At 37.6% G+C, this 18257-nt stretch overlaps 1 protein-coding gene across 2 annotated transcripts; it reads left to right on the forward strand.

Moving 5' to 3' along the window:
- Window positions 1-9788: 9788 nt before the first annotated feature.
- Window positions 9789-15525, forward strand: LOC149828829 (putative chlorophyll(ide) b reductase NYC1, chloroplastic). Of its 2 annotated transcripts, none has more exons than XM_090017748.1 (10): window positions 9789-10366; window positions 10950-11028; window positions 11129-11264; window positions 11923-11997; window positions 12148-12346; window positions 13380-13448; window positions 13759-13898; window positions 14025-14147; window positions 14318-14510; window positions 14898-15525. In XM_090017748.1, exons 1-10 carry the CDS (start codon window positions 9854-9856, stop codon window positions 15081-15083), a joined length of 1713 nt encoding a protein of 570 aa, XP_089873874.1. In that variant the 5' UTR covers window positions 9789-9853; the 3' UTR covers window positions 15084-15525. The 2 variants fall into 2 exon arrangements, with proteins under 2 accessions (XP_089873874.1, XP_089873875.1); XM_090017749.1 differs by lacking the exon at window positions 14898-15525 and adding an exon at window positions 14732-14857.
- Window positions 15526-18257: the final 2732 nt, after the last annotated feature.

Below are 18257 nucleotides of genomic sequence, written 5' to 3' on the forward strand. Positions count from 1 at the left end.
GGAGATGATCAGCGTAGAGGAGTTGATGGAGGCATAGAGGAAGAGGCAAGTCGAGAAAATGAAGAAGATGATGCCCAAAATCTTAGCGAAAATTAGATTTATTTGTACAATTTGTTTGACATACTTGTAACTAATTATAACTTGGCAAGGACTGTATTTGGTTGTTAAAGTTTGTTTAACTTAGAACTTGTGTTAAATTTGTTCCACCTGTACATGTATTTTTTATGTGTACTTTATTTTTTATAAGCAGGTTATATGAATTGTAACGAGATTTTTTTCTCGAGTTTCAGAATATTTCAAAAAAAAAACAATTTATTTTTTTTAAATTAGCGACGAATATTATCCGTCGCTACTTTGTCGCCAATTTAAAGCAGTCATTGGTTTGCGACAGAATTTAAGCTGTCGCTAATGGCCATCACCAAATTGGCAACGAACATTAGCGATGGATATATATCCCTCATTAAAGAGTAGCGATGGATTAGCGACGAATTAAATTCTGTTGCATATCCAAATAAATCTCGATTTAGCGACGGATTACCGACGGACATGATCTGCCGCTAATCCATCGCTACTTAGCGACAGATAAATTCTGCCACAGTTTAGCGACCTGGGTTATGCGACGGATGCTATCTGTTGCAACATTCATCGCTAACGTGTTTAGCGGCGAATTAGCGACAACTTAGCGACGGATAGCGTCTGTCGCTAATACGCATTTTTCTTGTAGTGCAAAGCTCAGTCGATAACAAAGAAAGTAAACACACTGGTTTTGAAAAAAATAAGAGTGATTATGTCTTTGAGCTTTTCAAAAGAGCCTTATGAAAAGATAAAGACATTGATGCTAGATTTTTTACTCTATAGCTAAAGGCATGTACGTAGATCAATGCAAGAGTATTTTTATGATGCCTGTCTATATAGGCAAAATAGTCTTGCCAAACAAGGTTGGAACAAAGACTAAGCTAGTACCTTGTTTCATATGAGGGCTTTCCCTTGAACTAAGTATAATGTACTGAAAGTTTTTGTTGAGAGAGGCCAAACGAAAGACAAAACAAGTGTCTTAATCATGTAAAATTGCATAGAAGACGACTGACAAGTTTTTCAAAAGACGTCTTCTTGAAGATATAGAGACAAAGACAAACTTTTATGACAAAAGACATCTGATAAAGTCTTCTTCGAATATAACAATCATTTTGGAAAAAATACATGTGGTCCAGATATGCTTACAAAATAAAGATGGTTATGCACTCATCAAATGGGTATCAAATTGCTCCATCAATCTGCGAGACAACTTATTGACTTAATGTTTATCTACTTATAGGATGTTCCTAAGATAAGACTGGGTAGGTTTTTCCTAATGAAACAATTGAGTTTTTAAGAACTATGTCAACTACAAGAAAATTTATTAGTAACATGCCAAAAAATTTATATGACATGACTTGCTAATGCATAATGAAATGCTATGATTTGACCCATTTTGATCAATCTAATCACGAAGCAAATTCTTAAAATAAATTTTTTGACTTATGAAAGATCAATCTTTTGAGAGAACAATGTGAAAGATACTTGACCTTAGCTTTCTTGAAGTCAATATTAACAACTTTGACAAAAAATGATTATGTTGACAAAATACAGTTTCAGACATTCTTCACTTCTTGGCTTAATTATCAACCATTGAAGATGGGAGAGTCTTGTTGATAACCAACCATCGATTTCAAGAAAAAATAAGAACCTTGTTTCACACAAGGGTCATCCCAACGTAATGAGTAGCCTTGCAAAGTGAGAGGACTTGCCGATGACCAACCATCGATCTCAAGACGAAACAAGCAAAATGAAATATAGTAAGAAAAATATATTTTAAAAAGTTCGCTAAAAGTGACACTTCTTGCAAAAGTTATGACAATGATCCATGCATTGAGAAAAACCCAATTTGGATAAAATCAACAAAAGATTACAAAAAAATGTGTCAAAACAAATCTTTTTATAGGATCAACTTGTACACCTTTGTGGGTCAAATGAGACAACCTAAATGATCGACTACAATATGAATGCTATTGATGAGATAATCAAATCATGATAATAAAGAACTTCATGATAAACAAATGACAAAACAAATATAACATTTATGAATGACAAGGGTGAATGACATAATGCTGAGTGCCATGATGAGAATTATGAAATGCAATGTAAATGATGACCTAAGTTTAAAAATGGTGCTTTAATTTTTTTTTCAAAAGAAAATTGAACCACATCTTGCTAAATTTGTTAAAGTGAATGTTGAGAATAAAAATTTTCTTCACATGACTGAATGCTTGCCTTGGAAAGTATTGCAAACACGAGAAGAGTGAGTGCAACTTGCATTACTCATCAACAATTTGATTCTTTGCCAATGTTGATAAAACTTTACTTTTTTGTTTTTTTGCCCCCAATTGAAGTCATCATAAAAAAAAAACAAGCTTGTTCTTTTTTACTAGAATAAATCTTTTGTTTACCCCTCAAATTTTGAAGCAACTATTCATAGAAGCATATGTATAAGTCCATGTTTCAATAACTTTCAATCTATTCTCATAAAGATTGAGACTCTAGAAACTTTCCAATAAACAAGACTCCTTAGCCATCTAATTCTGAAAATAAGAGTTATAAGCACATAAAAGCATGAGACTTTCCATTCCGATGGACTTTAATCTCCTCACTCCAAGGTTTGCATCAAACTTATCCATGTTGAATATTTTTAAGCGATCAACCATTTTCCAAAAACTTTGAATGAAACAATAGGACATGAGTTATGAGACTTGAAAATTGAAGAAATAGAATAGTATTGACAATAGGAATGAATGATATGGTAATGACATTTCTTTTTAGATAAAATAAACTTTTTCTTTGTTTAAAAGTTTTGAACTTGTGGGTATCACAAGGCTCAAAAGGGTGACAAAGAAGGTTGGACACAATATTCTTGAATGTGAAGCCCAAAGCTATAACAAAGGTTAAGGGATCCTAGGCATCTTTTACTTGAGATGTTCAATTGCAAAGGAAGCACTAATTTTTTTTAGCTTTCTCACTTTTTTTCTTTTCTTTTTGATTCATTTTTTTTTCTTTATGTCACTACTACCAGGACTTGAGACAAGGTGATGACTTTAAAGGAAACCACCAAGCTTAGGGGATAACATGACTTTTTTTTGGGCATTTCTTTTATTTTAGCATTTTTAACCTTTTTATGAGAATTTTTTTCTTTTTTTTATGCTCCCCTTTATAAAATAAAAAAAATGCCCCAAGATAAGGCCTCAATAGGTAGATTTTACTTTTTATAATGAGATGACCAACTTACTCCTTTTTAGGGATCTTGAAAACAAGACTTAAGAGCAGAAAATGTCAGTGCATAAGATGGATAAATCCACATAAATGACAAAATGAGGGGATAAATAACAAATATAAAACAGAATATAGTCTTGTCATCTTTCAATTTAAAGGTTTTTTCTTCCAAGTGGATCATCATAGTCTTAAACCATAAAATATAAGACTGTATTTGCCCTTATATGATTCATCCTTTTGTATTTTCAAGCTTCATAAAGATATTTATCCTTCTATTTCACCGCAAGCTCATTCATTTTATGTGTCCTTATAAAGGGTTCTACCTTTAAGTTTCTGCTTCACAATAATAAAAAAGACAAAAGTGCATGTGAACTTTTCATAAAGGCAACGACTTATGAGCAAAATCCACTCAAATGATAAGACACTTTTCAGAAAAAAAGGCACTTTTGAAAATTTATTATTTTTTTTTTGAATTTTGATTTTTTTCTATTTTTGAATTTTTTATTTTCATTTTTTTTGGAGTTTTCAAATAACTATTTGCAATGGATAATCAAACAACTCACTCACATTCACAAAAAATGTGTATATAATCAATATATGAGATTGGACTATAGAAGGTTGAAAGCAAACCTAATCCAGATGACGTAGTTTTACCTTATATGACTTTCTGACCCGATATAAAAAACAAAGTGTGCTTTGGATACGACCCATCAAGACTTTAAATGTTGTGAAAATAGGTCCATGACATTTTTCTTTTGAGGTATAATGTGATTCATACTCTGATTTTGTCTTCCTTCTTTCCAACCTCGATATTTTAAAAGATTAGTATTTAAACTTTTGTTCCATTATTATCCTAGATATGTCTTTATAAAATGGTATATAATGTTGATCTTTCATATTATTGAAAATTTGTATTGACCTTTTGGCTTTCTTGACCTAACATAGATTTGCTATGTATAATGCAAATTGCATGTGACTTCTTCACCATTTTCAACATAAGAGGAAGAAATTCAAACTTAATATATGAATACTTTGGTTATTTCATGCACATTGCTTATGGTCCAGATTGAGATCACAATACTACGAAATAACATAGGCATGTGTATGATAAGGTTTTATCTTTCTTTGGCAAATTTCGAGTTATTACATCCACTACAAGAAAAACCCTTATTAGTGACGGATCTTTGCGACAGATTTTTTCCGTCGCAAATTAACGACGGACTTAGCGAGAGAACATTATATGTCGCCAATCTTTGAAATATTTTTGAAATTAGCGACGGTATAAATTCCGTCGCTAATTATCGACAGATCGACGACAAAAAAATTTCCCTGCAAAACTGTAGGAAATTAGCGAGGGAATTTTTCCGTCGCTAATCCATCGCTAATTAGCGACGGAAAAATTCTCTCGCTAATTTCGTCACTAATTTTCGATTTAAACCGTCCCACCTAAGGCGCAAAATTTTCCCTCTCTCCCCCGTTCAAAATTTAAACTGATGTTCGATTTAAACCGAGCCTCGTGCTCCCGCTGGTCGATGAAGCTGAGCCTCATGCTCGCCGCAGTAAGGCTCACCGGACGATGTCGACCGCCGCGACTGCCGTCGCCCAACTCCGATGCAGCAGAGGAGGACAGAGGAATTTCGATGAAAGGCATGCGGATCGGGGGGCGGTCGTTATACCTGGACATGCAGGCGACGTCACCGGTGGGCCCGCGGGTGCTGGACGCGATGCTGCCCTTCTTCACTGGCCGCTTCGGCAACCCCCATTCCCGCACTCACCTCTACGGCTGGGAGTCGGACGAGGCGGTCGAGCACGCTAGGGAGCAGGTCGCTTCCATCCCACCTACCTCCCCGTCGACTCTGACGACCTCCTCGACCACGACGCCATCCGCCCCGACACCGGCCTTGTCTCCGTCATGGCCGTCAACAACGAGATCAGTCCATTCCGACCTCTGCGAGACCCAATCAAAGATCTTGGGGTCGAGGGAGTACGGCTTGCTGGGATCCGGTGGTGGGTCGTCCTCCTCCTTCGTCGCCGACGAATTGCTCCAAGTCCGGCCTATTGCTGTCGAAATACCTCCCGGCAGCGAGCAATTTTTTTTTTTTTTTTAAATTTAGCGACGGATTAGTGACAACTATTATTCATCGCTAATTTAAAATAGCAAAGGACTCACGACGGATATTATCCATCACTAATTTAAAATAGTGACAGACTCGGGATGGATCATTTTTGTCGCTAATCCATCGCAAATTAGCGACGAATTAGTGACAGATAAGTTTTGTCGCTACTTAGCGTCAAAAAATTCATGATGAAAGATATCTGTCTCTAATCTGACGTTAATCCGTCGCTAAACTGTTTAGCGACGAATTAACGATGGATTAGCGACGGATTTAGGTCGTCGCTAATCCACAGGTTTCTTGTAGTGATCAACAAATTAAAGATCTTTCTCTTCAATGAGATTCTCAGATACCTCTTATTCTTCCAAAATGGGAGAACCAATGGTTGATTTCAGCACAACCAAAACTTCTTTTTATAGAGTCTTGGTAAGATGTTATTCTTTTAAAGTTTTTGCATAACATTCTTCTTTTAAAGCCTTGATGGGATTTTTTTCTCTTGAAGCCTTAGCAAGACCTTTCTCATTCTCCTTTATAATGACAACCTTAGTGGATAACTCAAGCACAATCTCTTTTTTTGGGACTTGGCCAGAAGCATTCTCTTTTTTCTCTTTGACTTGAGTCTCACATTGGTGGGCCTGAGTGCAAGTGGACTATAGTGATTTAGACAATTGTCAGGCTCCTTTATGATCAACAAAGACAATGTAAACTTTAGGAGTTGTAACAAAAATTTTCAATACTGGTTCAACTTTTCTAATCATGTGGAGTTCCTCATTTTGAGCGCAACTTGGTTTCTCCTAAGCTTTTTCATTTTTCAAGATTAGTTTATCTTGTTAATATGGTCATGTATTATGTGCTTAATAGAAATGCACTCTTCAGTGTCATGGCCAAGTGCTTGATGATATCTACAAAATTTTATTAGGTCTTTTTCTTTCATTTGGGGAGGATTTGACACTTTAAGTAATTTAAAATCTCTATTTTGCAACAAGATATCTAAGACTTTAGATTGAGTCTACTGAATCTCAATGAACTCTCTATCATTAGATCATCTATGATTTTGTGGTTTTGCTTGGGAGACCCAAATTTTTTTTATGCTTTTTGAGAAGTAGCCACAATAACATAGATCTTAGGTGATTTTTTCTTTTCAAATCTATCATTTTCAGACCTAGTATTATCCAGAATCTCATCATACATGCCTCTTTTAAGGTTTTCTTCTATCTAAGTGGCAATAACAATTAGATCGACAATGGTTTCACATCTCTGAGTGGCTACAAGACCCTTAAGTGACTGGTTTAAGTTGTCTAAGATCATGGTGAGTGAGTAAAACTCATGTATTAGGTTCTTCACACAATGATATATGCCTCTACACTGATTGATGAAGTCTTGAGCATCTTCATCTTTCTTCTGCCTAATTAAGATCATAGGGTTGATTGATTATTGACAATGCATCAACCTTATATCAAAAACTTTATATGAATAAATTCATCAAGATCTGAAACTCCCTGGTCTAGTAGATATCCAAAGTAGAAATCTAAGACAAGGCCTTCCCTTCTAAGCTTTTGGGGAACCAACATATCAGAGCATGGTCATTCTTTAGGCAAGCAGAGCAAACATCCCAAAACATGGCCATATGGTTCTTATGATACCTAACTTCATGAACTTTTAGGAAATGAGACCTAAAGGCTCATTGTCCTAACCTAAAATAAAGTCTTGAATATCATAAGGTCTCCTCTCACCCTTGGCATTTTGCATATGATGACTCATATTTCTTTTCTCCTCTTCCAAACTACAAATTAGTTCTTCGTATTCATTGGGTGAAAGATTTTGGATTTGGATCACAAGAACTATAACCTCTAGATGGTGGCTTGTCTAGATATGCCTGACAAGAATAATATAATTTCTTTGCCTTTGTAGCCACTGCTTTTATTGCTGCATATTTCATTTTTCGTAAACCTCTATTGTATTTCTTGCATCATTAGTCTCAAGGCGACATTAGAGTTTTTCAATTCTTCAAGAGTATATCCATTTGAAAAATTTTGGACTACTCATTTCCCTTCTTCTATTGCTTAATGACTATACTAAACCGTATCTTTATCATCTTCTGGATATGTTTCTTCTCCATCATGTTGATTAAGAGGATCTACTCCAAACGGGATTGTCACCACTACTCCTCGGTTGAAGCTATCCCCTAACAAAGATCATAACTCCCTAGTACCTCTAGGCTTCTTCCAAGATCTTGAGCTATGGGCTCAAGTTGCAAGTTCAGGTTGGGATTCTCGGAACCCTATCCCTGATTGGATAGATTTTGGGTTTTTAAGAAGATACATATGAGAATCTGTCCTCTGAACAATTGGCCTGAGATCTATTCACAAATAAGAGTCCACACAAATCACTCAGCACATAGATTAAACTTTTGAAAACCAATTTTCTTAGGTCTCCTTGAATGCTCCATGGATTTGCAAGGCCACTTCACTCGGTTGTAATGGGTAAGTGTTCCTTTTTGCTAAACATTTCACTAAATCTGCGCTATGACTCCTAGTACATGTGAGCATGTACTCAACTTCTTTGGTTCACCACTGATGTACTCAAGGTGATGGCTTTTGGTAGTACTGGTAGGAGGATCTAGAGATCTAAAAATATAAGACATGATAGGGTTTTTTGCAAAATTCAAGCAAGAAAAAAAGGAATCTACAATCAAAGTCCTAAGAAACGAGGATAAATCAAGAGAAGATCAAAGTCAATGCAAGCAATATCCCACACAAAATGGAAAGCTAACTTGATGAAGGTTATTGAATTTTTTCTAAGAAGTCTATGTGTCAAGATTTTCTTCAACAAGTATCTCTAATTAAATTTTCTAATCTAGAACAAATAAGCAAACTCCAAATTCTATCTAATGTTTTTACCTATGAAAACAGAAAATAAACACTCAAAAATATTATTTTTCTTTTAATCAAAAGTTTTAAGAAGCTATTTTTTCATGGAACACTACTTTCTAAAAGGATCCGATTAGAAGGAATACAGATCACAGGATCGAAAATCAAATATGAAAGATACCCTTACCTAAGGATTCTTCGTATTCAAACACAACACATTATCAGCCAAGTAACATAATAAAAGCTCAAGGGTAATGGAATCACAAGATTCCGCACCCAAAAACAAAAAATGAGGGAGATAAATAGCCTTTTGTTCTAATTGCTTTGGTACATATACGAGGAGAAAACTAATCCTTTATTTAGAAAGCCAAATATCAGTTCAACCAAGCCAACAGAGAAGCACAAAAAGCAAAGATGATGAAGACCACTCGTGGTGAGTCGTTTGTATTGTTTTTATGAAAATTATATATATATATATATATATATATATATATATATAATTTATTTTTTTGATGGAGACTAAGTGATATTGTCCTTTCAACTCAAAGCTTAATCCTTTTCTGATGATGAGAAACCCTCGCCGGCTATCAGACCACTCCATGCGCCTGCTCCCCTGCGACAAAAACCCGGAGTGGGGTCCATGCCTATACGACCATAGTGACAAAAGTTAAAAACGGTAAAATCTCGGCAGGAAAAAAACTGGAGAGATTTTGAATTTTTTCATAAATCTCGCATTTTTTTGGCAAAATCTTGGGAATAAAAAATAAATTATAAATTATAAAAAATAATTTTTATAAGAAAATATAAATAAGATACATTTAAAAATAAAAATCTCAAAGGTTTTCACTATAAATATCTTTTAAAAATATAAATATCACGAATTTTGTCACGGTTTAAAAATCTTGCAAGAAATTGCCGTTTTCAACTTTCAGGCAATTTCTTGCGATATATCGGCGAGATTTTTATAAATCTCGCAATATTTGTCACATAGGCTACGACTATATTATTGGAGCTTTAGATTGCTTCTTCCTGCTAGTTCGTTAGAAACACGTTAAAAACAATTTTAACTGTTTTCTTTTTCTTTCCAGTGCTACCGACCTCAAAGTTGAATTTTCAGACCCAATAATTCGGCAGTTACACAAACTTACAATCGTGTGGAATAAAAAGGAAAAACAAAAAAACAAAAACGCCGACTCCATTTTGACTCCAAGTTTGTTTTTAGCTCCTGTGTGTTGCTCGAACGCATCAATAACCAAATAATGAGTATGAGGGACCTTTTTTTTTTTTTTTTTGCTTAGTGAAAGAAACAGATGTGGAGAAGAAATGGATAAAGGAAAAAAAAAAACAGATCTGGAGAAGAAATTGGTAAAAAGGAGAAAAAAGAAAAAGATCTAAAGAGGTGATGACCTGTGTGTGGTAAACACGTGGCGTGACGATTAGGCTCTCCTTTACCTGTGGCCTTCACGTTTCTTCCAAGATTTTAGAACTTTTCAACACACTAAACCACTCTCTCCCCCTCCTATTTCCTCCTTTCCACCAACCTCTCTGAGGCTGAGGAGTGTGGGCATGGCAGCCATCACCCAACTCCAACTCTCCTCGCAGAGCTGTTGGTGCTGCCGTGATTACCTCTCCTCTGCTGCTCCCCTTCTTCCCAAAGGGAAGGGGAAGATTTTGCTTCCCAAGTTGTCTCCGAGGTTCGACCCAATCTACTTCTCCTCCTCTCCTTTCCATTACTGCTATTGTTTTGATGGCAAGCACAAGAGTGGCTGCCTGCGTCGGAGGAGTGTCCTGTGTATGGGATCTCCCTCTGATGAAATTGGCGAGACGGCTAATTGCGGTGATGATGGTTGTGGCAATGAAAAGGAGGAAAGCGGTGAGGGTGGTGGAGTAGAAAACAAAGCCATGTCCAGGAAAAGAGGGAATAGATTTCTCTATGTTCTCAAGTCCTTTCTTCGAGGCCGCTTGTCGTCGTCGTCTTCGTCTTCACCGTCGTCTATGCGCTCTGTATCAGCATCGACGTCAGTGGAACATCGCAAGGTCAGGAAGGCGTTGATGAAAGCGGAAGCCAATTTCTTTTCGGTGAGCAAGCTTTTTCTTGGCATCCTGTTTTGGTATTGAGTAGTATGAGTATTGAAATTTAGGCTTTTCCAAACAGTTAAGTATTCAGATGACATAAATAAGAAGTTGGTGAAACTCTATAATTCTTGCTAATGCAGCTACCACGTTGTTTCATGACGGAGTACCACCATGGACATAGGGAATTCTATCCTTTAGGAAGCTGGTGGATAGCCACCTGTAGAATTCTATCCTAACAACCCTCAGTTTAGATAGTGCTACTTTCACTCCTCTGGCTATCCTAATCGACCGCATGAACAAGAGGGGTCACTGGCAATCAGCCTACTTCTATGTGAATGAAAAACAGAACATAGTTCCAAGTTTCTTGGCTTTATCTTTCTACCTCATATTTTTATAGGACATTGTCATCCCTTCCGCATTGAAGTGCTGTCAAAGTAAAGAATTACAGGCCGCCTTTCAAATTAAATATCTTCACCAACTTTTTAGTTAATGGTTTTGAACTTTGGATTATCTTGTGAAGTGGTATTTGTGCTTCAGTTACAAACCTGATATGGGGTTTTTCTTCTTTTGTTCAATGTTTTGGCAGTTTGTAGGTCATCTTGGCAGGTTTCTTGTAACCATGATGAGCACAGGAGTAATTCTTGCTATTGGATTCCAGCTTTCAGGTTAGCAAGAGCTTTATTGCTCTGCCATGAATGCCTCTTTACTTTAATGTTCTTATTTGACAGCATATGATGTTTCATCCATTTTTCTGAATTATAAAAGGTGGAAACGGTCAGATGAACACCTTAATTTGGTATAGCTGGCTCGGTGGTATCATCATCGGGACGATGGTAGGTGCAAATATGGTTTTAGAAGAACACTGCAAAGCTGGTCCAAGGACTGTTGTCATAACAGGAAGGTATATAATTAGACTCTCCTTGCTCAGTCACGCTTATAAATGAGGACTAACTATTGGAGTTGTTGAGTCTCTATGTTCTTGTCTTGTATGTGAACGTATCCATGAGTTATGCACCATAGTAGTCTTTGTGGACAACAGCCGCATGTGTCCCTCATCCAAGGTCTCTACGAACTGTTGCTTCCATGATATGTTGATATCATTAAACGACTGCTATCCACTATTTGTCCTTTGATCTACGCTTTCAAGGTTCAAATATCTAGTCCATGTCAGTGTGCCATGTCCAAAAATCAATTAGTAGCTAAGATTGCAAATCAAGTGTTTAGAGATTGTACTATGGGTAATTTTTTCTTAATGAGATCCTTTTTAGAAGTTTTTTGTGCATGATAGTAGAAGTCACCTGAATATGTGCAAGTAAAGTGTATCATTCTCATGTATTCACCAGCTTTCTAGCAATTCCTTTTTCCAAAAATTATAAAATGGGTTAGGGACTTGCTCGAAGCAGCAGATAGTCGAATCCAACCTGTACACTATCCAATCACCATTGAAACAAAATGAAGCATGACACTTTCTCACCTCACTGATAGACATCCCATCCCCATAAGTCTGCACTGGATGTGCTATTTATTTATTATTTCTCAAGTCTATTTTTCCATGACAGCACAAGGGGACTTGGGAAAGCACTTGCTCGCGAATTTCTTCTTTCTGGTGATCGTGTTGTTATTGCCTCTCGCAGGTGCTGTTCATTCCTTTCAAACATATTCTTGCTGTGAACTGCTGCTTGACTCATTGCAAATGATACTTGTTTCCTTGGGATAGCTTCTGATATGTTTTTATCACTTTTTTCCTTGTGCATACCTATCACAATCTGGATTTCTCAAGGCAGCCCAGAGTCAGTTAAGTCAACTGTAGAAGAACTTCAAGGAAATTTGGAAGATGGGATAAATGTGGTACGAAGTGTTTCCTGTCAGAAGAATCTGAGTAACGCAAAAGTGATCGGGATTGCATGTGATGTTTGCAATGTTGAGGATGTAAAAAGGCTGGCCTCTTTTGCTACCAGTGAATTTGGCCCTATTGATATATGGGTATGTTTCATTTTGTTAGGTCTCAGATATTTACTCGTTTACATATAGCCATATACTCAACTTTGTATGATCATTCATTTCTATTTGTTCATACTATAGAATTATTGAACTATTGTGCTGCAGCAGACCTTGCCTTCTTAATGATGTGCTGTAAACAATATCTATCCTTCCTGCTGATATTAACTATGCAAATATCCCTATTGACTTGATGTATGCATCCTTCATTCCAGATTTCTGTAATTTCTGCTGCTGCTGTTAGTATTCTCTGTTTTCTTATGGCAAATATTTTGTGTGGTATTGCTTAGTCCGCCAGTTTCATGAATTCTGTCTCCATTGTGTTGCAGCACTACTTGAAATATTGCTTGACATCCCTATTGGTTTCTTACCCTGTTGATTGGCACAGTCGTTCATTCAGTCCAGGAGATCTGACTCACCTATACAACAGAATCTGTTTGTACATGCTGATGATACAACAAAATGACATGATATACTGATTTCTTGAAAGCATAAGTGCCATCTCTTGATTGGTGTTGTTTCCAAGAATTTCTGTGCCTAGTTGAAACAGTACAAAGTTGAGTAATTCTGTCATCTGGGGATCATGCTGCTATTGGTTGCAGCTAGTCTTAACTGAAGAAGATATGGTTCTGGAGAATGCTTTCTGCTGACATCTGGAAAGCACATCCTCGTCTTTTGCCTTGGTTTCTATCTGTTAATTCTGTGCAGAATCCAGCATGTCTTTCTGGAAAGAATGAACAAAGTGGAGTGACAAACAAGTCACCGGAGATTGTTCCAGATTTGTTTGAAAGCAATAATTGTGAATCATATGGTATTTCTGATTGCTGTCTGAAACTGCATCTTATTGTTCTCATCCTTTCATGTGGATCCAGTTGAAATATCTATTCTAGTTTATAAATGCTTAATCAATTCATCTATCCCTAATGTGGAGCTTGTTTCATTCTACTTTTTGCTTATTATAATTAGTCCACCAGTTCGTGTTTGTCACATTAAGTCTAAACAGCGTCCAACTTGGCAGATAAATAATGCAGGAATAAATAAAGGGTTTAGACCACTGCTTCAATTTACGGATGAAGACATTAACCAGGTGAGCAATTGAATTTTTCCAGTCATTTTCTTTTATCTAGTGGTTTTCTAGTTGAGCAGCCGTCCTGGCTCTCAATTTATTCCTCAATTATCTGTAGGCAAGTTTTCACCAAGGAAGAACAATCACAGAGATTTCATGAATTCTCATTTTTCAGATTTGTGGAAAATAGTGTCATGTGAAAAATCTACCTATTTGGTCCTGGTGTGCTTTACAAATTTTAGGGATACCGTCATATTTCTTAATGATTACTTTTTTTTCTTGAAAGGACCTTAATGAATACTGATGTGTATTGTTGGACTTCTTTTACTAGATTGTCTCAACAAATCTGGTTGGTTCTTTAATATGCACTCGTGAAGCCATGTGTGTCATGGGATCCCAGGAAAAAGGGGGCCACATATTTAACATGGATGGCGCAGGGTCAGGAGGATCAAGCACCCCTTTAACAGCTGTGTGAGTTTCACTCTTCCTGATGTTTCTTCAAATTGTAGTTTGGCAACTGGGCGGTCCTTGGCTTTTTGAATTTGAAATTTCTTTATGTTTACTGTATCACATTATAAAATTATCTGCTGTCCACAGCTATGGGTCAACCAAGTGTGGCTTAAGGCAGCTCCAGGCATCTCTGTTGAAGGAGTGCAAGAGGTCAAAAGTAGGAGTGCATACAGCATCCCCTGGCATGGTTCTGACAGATTTGCTTTTGAGGTAGCAATATTGAATCCCTTTTCCAAGTACGAATGTAGTGTCCTGTTTTCAGACTTTGTGTAGACGATACTGTTGTGTGTTTCATTAGTCACATTGAGCTATTCATCTATTTAAAGTGTATGGATCAGTTTACTGGTTAGTTCTTAGTTTATACTGTTTGTCATTTACAGTGGATCAAGCCTTCAAAATAAACAGATGTTCAACATTATCTGTGAGCTGCCAGAAACTGTGGCAAGAACATTGGTTCCAAGGATGCGGGTTGTAAAAGGAACTGGAAAAGCAGTTAATTATTTGACTCCACCACGAATTTTGTTTGCTTTAGTGACTGCATGGCTTCGGCAAGGTCGCTGGTTTGATGATGAGGTAAATTATAGCCTTCTCCAATACAGGTTGACCTTTAAACATATTGTTCTGAATGATTTGCCCTATCAAAGTTGAAATACCTCTTTTGGTTTTCTTATTCTCCTTGATCGTTTGATTTGCCCTTGCAGTTAATTTGACTTTTGGCTATGCATATCCAAGTTTTTAAACTGTATGAATCTTTTTTCGTTGCTAGCTGATTGCTGTGGTTGATTTATCTGCAGAATAAACCATTGCTTGTGGATTCATCGATGAACATTAGACATTGATTGTAGTTAGTAGAGTTAATGCATGTGTTTAATGTGTGCGGTACTTTTGGATCTTCTACCAAATTTAGGAATTGGTTTAATTTTATTATTGCATTGGTTGATGTTGGAGAGTGTCTTCCAGGGAAGAGCATTATACGCAGCAGAGGCAGATCGCCTCAGAAACTGGGCTGAGAGCCGTGCACGCTTTTCATTTGCCGATGCCATGGAGATGTATACTGAGAACACTTGGGTGTCTGTCTTCTCACTTTCTGTGGTTTGTGCCTTCATAATCCTCTCCAGTTCAGTGGGAACAATGCCGGGCACATGATTATCTTAAATAGCAGTTCCTATAATCCTAGCAAAGTGAACTTATCAACTACACACGACGCATCTCCATCTTGATTTAACCCATGGCGGGGCAACAGTCTGTCTTGCCAAGCCAATTAAATTGAATTGATTGAAAATGATTTCATCATTGATGCGTCCGACCTTAAGCCTTGTTCACTTGTTCAGGGGAGTGACGTGCTATTGAAAATGGAACCATCCTGGTTATAATCATCACAGAACTTCTCCATTTATGTCTGTCATGTGATTTTTCCAGCTATTTGTAATTCAAAATCCACTTCTTGATCCATTTGGTCTAAGTTCAAATATAAATGAACTCTAATCTCTAAAAGGTAGAACTGTGGACAAGTCTGTGGAGACAAGTCAGTTTATTACCTACTTATGTAACTGAAAAATGTTAATGGAACTAAATAGTTAGTATGGAATGTGCCAGCATTCGTGTACTGTCGACTGCTTTGCCTTTTTTTTTTAAGACCTATCGCTGTTCTTGTTGTTGTTCGTATGTTCTGATCATTCTTATCTATCAATGAGATGTCCAGCCATGATTGTTTTGTCTGTTATTGGGATCTTTTTCTTGTGCGCTTCCTCCTCTTTCACAAGAACTATATAAGATTTCATATTATATGCAGTTTCTCTGCATGGTGGGCATGCAGCGACCTGCCTGACAGCCATCCATCTTAGTATGATGGATGCGGTGTCCATCTAGAGAAATGTTGAGATGGACAGCAGTAGTGGAACTGCATGCTAAGCATGCACCACCGCTGCATAAAAAATGACCTTATATAATTGATTGCCACATTTTTTATTGCTCGTTACAATCCTGTCCATGTCTATCCAAGATGAACAGATTCGGTTCATTCAAAGTGGTAGCCCAGTTTAGGGGTGTCAACTAGTCGGCCCGAATGGGTCAGATAGGATCCATGAAAGGAGGTCCAATAAAGAATATGGGTTGAACTTATTGGGTCTGATTGATATACGTACTATGTATGGTTTATGAAATTTCATGCCAGGCTTGGGTCCCAACCGAGTTTCAACTAACATTCACAATTTTGTAATGCAAAAAATTAAAAAAGAAAGTTTTACTAAATATGGGGTCAGGTCTGGTTTATCTTATTCCCAATCAGATTTGCGTATGGTTTTTTCTATAACAGATCCGCTTGGACCTCTTAATAGGATCCAGATCTGGACCAACCCATTTCACACCCCTAGTGCCCCAGTTAGGTCGATATTAAGGAAAAAGGTGAAAGAAAAGAGAAACTCTCCATACAAATGGGATCAGAATGGCTGGCACTGGTTCTATTGGATTGTATGCAAGAACCTCTCCACTAAACTTGTACAAACGGCCATTGCTAAAGAGCTTGGATGATGGATTTGGAGCCTTGGATGCTGGATGGCCACCACTCCAGCATGCCTAGGGTTGGTAATCCATGCCTTTCGTTCTCTACTCCAACACACAACTACGAGGGAGGATGTGCTATGTGATTGTGCACTTTTAGTGTGCTGCTGCACTTGATCATGCACCATCTTTGGGATACAGGCTATCAGCTGTGGGGCCCAGCAGCAGATGTGGATGATGTAGCAGCACTAGGAGTGTCAATGGGTAGGGTTTGATTCAGACCCAGGTGGGACCTGGTTTGAGATGATGGTTCCAGGTCTGGACTTGGGTCCAATTAGATCCACCATAAGAGAAACCATACCTGAATCCTATAAGGAGTACATAAACCAGACTCAGTAAAATTGTGGATCTTACTCGAAACACGAGTTTGGTATGAAATTTCACATATCATACCCAGCTCCACATATTAATCAGACCCTTCAGGTTTGAAACAGATTCTAATCGGACCTTGTTATTTATCAGCAAACCCTGACCTAACGAGGTTTGGTATGGGTCAGGTCAAACAGGACCTATTGACACCTATTGCACTTGACATCCCTAAGCAGCACACCAAAAGTATGCAATCATATTGCACCTGACACTCTTAAGCAGCACACCTAAAGTATGCAATCATATTGCACTCAGTGCCTTGGAAGTAGGGGTGTCAAAGGGTCTGGTTTACCCAGACCCGACCCGAACCAAAACCTATAGGGTCCAGGTATAGTGTTAAATAAGAAGATCTGATTAAGACCCGGGTTTGGATCCAAAGGTTCGTTGTGAAATTTTATACGAGACTCGAACCTGGCCTGAGTTTCGATTAAGACCCACAATTTTTCAATGTAAAAATGATAAAAAAATATGGTTGTACCGAGTATGATCCGGGTTTGGTTGATGTAGTTCTTATTGGGTATGGATATGGTTTTCTTATAATGAACCCAATTAAACCTGGGTCTAGACCCGATACGGATATCATACCCGAAAATCTAATCCAAGTCTGGTTTCACTTGGGTTCGAACCAAACCCGACCCGTTGACACCTCTACTTGGAAACAAGAAAAATTCTCATACGAAAAGAAAATTTTTCCTATAAGAAGTTTTGATATGATAATTTTCTAAAATAATTTTTTTCACTTGTTTGGGTAGCATGAGAAAAATAAAATAAAAAATCTTTAAAAATGAGAGGGAGGAAGGGTGGTGGTGGAGCATCTCCGGCATGGTTTTTTGGGAGGTGGGTGATGGTGGGTGGTAGTGGTGATGGTGAGATGGATGATGGTAGTGAAAAATCAATCATGGGGTAATGGTGGTGGTGGTGGAGCTTCTTTGGCATTATTTTTGGGATGTGGTTGGTGATGGATGGTAGGGAGGGCAGTTCTTTGGGAGATGGATGATGGTTAGATGGATGGATGGTGGTGGTGGAGCTTCTCCGGCATTGTTTTTGAGATGTGGGTGATGGTGGGTGGTGATGAATGGTAGAGAGGGCGGTCTTTTGGGATGTGGGTGACTGTGAGTGGTGGTGAGATGGATGGTAGTGGTGAAAATTCATTGTGGGTTGTGGTGGTAATGGTGGAGTTTCTCTGACACTATTTTTCAAGAGGTGAATGATGGTGGGTGGTAGTGGTGTTACATAGTGGAAAATCATTGTGGGGGAGGCTGGTTTTATGAGAGGTGGGTGATGGTGGTAAGATGTGATGAGATGGTTGGTCAGGAGTGGACCTTGTCATTTTCTCTTGGTAGGAAACATTCCTCCACCTCTCACATAGAGGAATGTTTTCTATCAAAAGGT

Source organism: Nuphar pumila, chromosome 9 (assembly GCF_984573655.1).
Source record: "Nuphar pumila chromosome 9, dmNupPumi1.hap1.1, whole genome shotgun sequence".
In the NCBI taxonomy this organism is placed as follows: Eukaryota; Viridiplantae; Streptophyta; class Magnoliopsida; order Nymphaeales; family Nymphaeaceae; genus Nuphar; species Nuphar pumila.